This window comes from Branchiostoma floridae, chromosome 1, assembly GCF_000003815.2.
Source record: "Branchiostoma floridae strain S238N-H82 chromosome 1, Bfl_VNyyK, whole genome shotgun sequence".
NCBI lineage: Eukaryota > Metazoa > Chordata > Leptocardii > Amphioxiformes > Branchiostomatidae > Branchiostoma > Branchiostoma floridae.
The window spans coordinates 21166982-21169200 of NC_049979.1; the positions used below are offsets into that span (position 1 = coordinate 21166982).

The 2219-nt window shown below is 40.3% G+C and overlaps 1 protein-coding gene across 1 annotated transcript in view; it reads left to right on the forward strand.

Annotated features, from left to right (window-relative positions):
• Positions 1-1133: 1133 nt before the first annotated feature.
• Positions 1134-2219, forward strand: part of LOC118415113 (sushi, von Willebrand factor type A, EGF and pentraxin domain-containing protein 1-like) — a gene marked incomplete at its 3' end in the record, with an annotated part of 22864 nt that continues 21778 nt past the window's right edge. Inside the window, exons 1-2 of the mRNA XM_035819510.1 lie at positions 1134-1148; positions 1366-1531. Of these exons, the coding sequence (XP_035675403.1) occupies positions 1134-1148; positions 1366-1531 (181 nt within the window). The remainder of the gene's footprint in view (positions 1149-1365; positions 1532-2219) is intronic.

The window sequence follows — 2219 nt, forward strand, 5'->3', positions numbered from 1 at the left end:
ACACCAAATGCCTTTTTAATATGGTACCTTTCCCTCACAGAGATACAGTGTCCCCCAAGCCAGTCCCCATCGAATGGCCATGTGACAGGTAACATTCAGTATGGTGACACCATCAGCTACACCTGTGATGCAGGGTACGGCCTGACCGGCGATGCCACCAGCACTTGTCTCAGTACAGGAGTGTGGAGCAATCAGCCGCCACAGTGTACCGGTGAGTTCACTCATGTCTGCAAGATAACATTTCAAACTTCCAAATGTTCTTACCATTCCATATGCTGTACATTACCTAATATCTATTTCATTAGCCCTTGGGTCACAGATTGTCAGATGTTTAGGAAGCAGGGTGCTAGTCCATTGGTAGCACACCAACCATCCTCTTTCATTCTCATGAAACACTGCTAAGTTCCAAGCAGAGTGAATCAGTGATATGTTCCATTGTTTAAAAGTCTTTGGCATGACTTGGTCAAGCTAAAAATTGAACCGCAGCAACCCATTGCACTGTACCCACTAAGCAGTTGCTGTAATCAACATCCAACATAGTGGTAACATATCAAGGCATGTAACTTTACTACTTTTACTTAGTAATTTCGTCATTTCTCCTTGTAAGATGTTTGGTGCATCAAGGAAGATTTTGAAGCATCTTGATACATCATCCTTTCTGTCCCCCCTCGACAGCATTGGCATGTTCCATGCCCTCTGCTCCTGCGCATGGCTCAGTGGCAGGTGACACTTTCTTCGGGGGTGTGATAACCTACACCTGTGATCTAGGCTACACCCTGAGTGGAGCCGACACCCAGACATGTCAGAGCAAAAACCAGCAGTGGTCAGGCAGACCACCAACTTGTGAAGGTAATGCCCACTTATTTTACCCTCCATACATGTAACACCAACTCTCATAATTCCACCTGATGCCATAATACTGCCACATAAGAAAAAGTGATTTTAAGATATATACCAATGTGGCATTGGTAATCCTGAGATATATACACTTTATTTTATGTGTTTAAGACAATATTGACTATAACAATTTTTTATGTTGCAGTATCAAGGCATTGGGTGAAATTATAAAAGTTGATGTTATAGCCTGCATTGCGAACTATCAACAAAATTGTCTTGTTGTCTTGCTAATGCTGATGTGCTATTTTCGGGTAAGTTAAAGATTTTCTTTTTACGTTTCATTGTTTTATTTCTCAATGCACAATTAAAGAAATGATGTCCATTTAGCAAAAGTCTGCAATAGAGGCTAACAAACAAATGTCATATATATAGAAATCTCATAAAGCTATCCAGTAGTATCCTATATGTGTTGTGAAAACGGAATTCATTATCATTGACACAACTCTTTTTCAAACTTAAGCAATTCAGTGTTCCAGTCTGAATGCCCCTCACCATGGGACAGTCAGCAGCAGCACCAACCTTGTTGGAGACACCGTTACCTTCTCCTGTGAACCTGGGTATGTGATTGACGGCTCCACAGATCGTCTCTGTCTAGCAGACGGAACTTGGTCGGGACAGCAACCCAGATGTCAAAGTATGTCACATTCTTCCTATCATGCAAACAAGTTCATCCTGAAAATACTTCAAAGTTCATCCTGAAATTCCGATGGTAACTACAAAATTATGTTTACAAGCTCAAAATCAGTGCAGTTTGTAAAAAAACTGTGTTTAGATGTCCACATTGACCAATTTTACATGCACTGCTCACATTGATATTAACAAGTAAAGAAAGTTGCAAACCATGTAAAATAACAATTGATATTGATCAGTTTGAGTACTATACAGGGAGCCATTTTTGGGCATAAAGTTAATGTACTATAACAGTTGTTACCCTCTGGTTCCATGGGAAGAATAGGCAGAAGGTAGGATTGTGTGGACATCAGAAGGCGAAGGGTAACCTTTAAAAGTCTTAACTGATACATTATCTAAGGTCCTGCAACTATGTTCCTGGACTATAACGATTGTTCATCACCAAGGACAGGGTGAACCAGATTCCCTTTTTACTCTGTCCTTGGTGCTGAACTTCTATCTGACATCACTCTAATGGTTAACAATAATATGTTAAGATATGTTGTAGATACATTACGTATCAAGGGTTACATTGTCAAATTTTGTTTGCCTTCTGCAACTGATTCCCCTCATCAACCATTTCTATGCAGTCCCTTGGCAAAGTGGTTGTTGACTGTAATTGAAAGCATGATATTGCTGCTACACTATTTGCT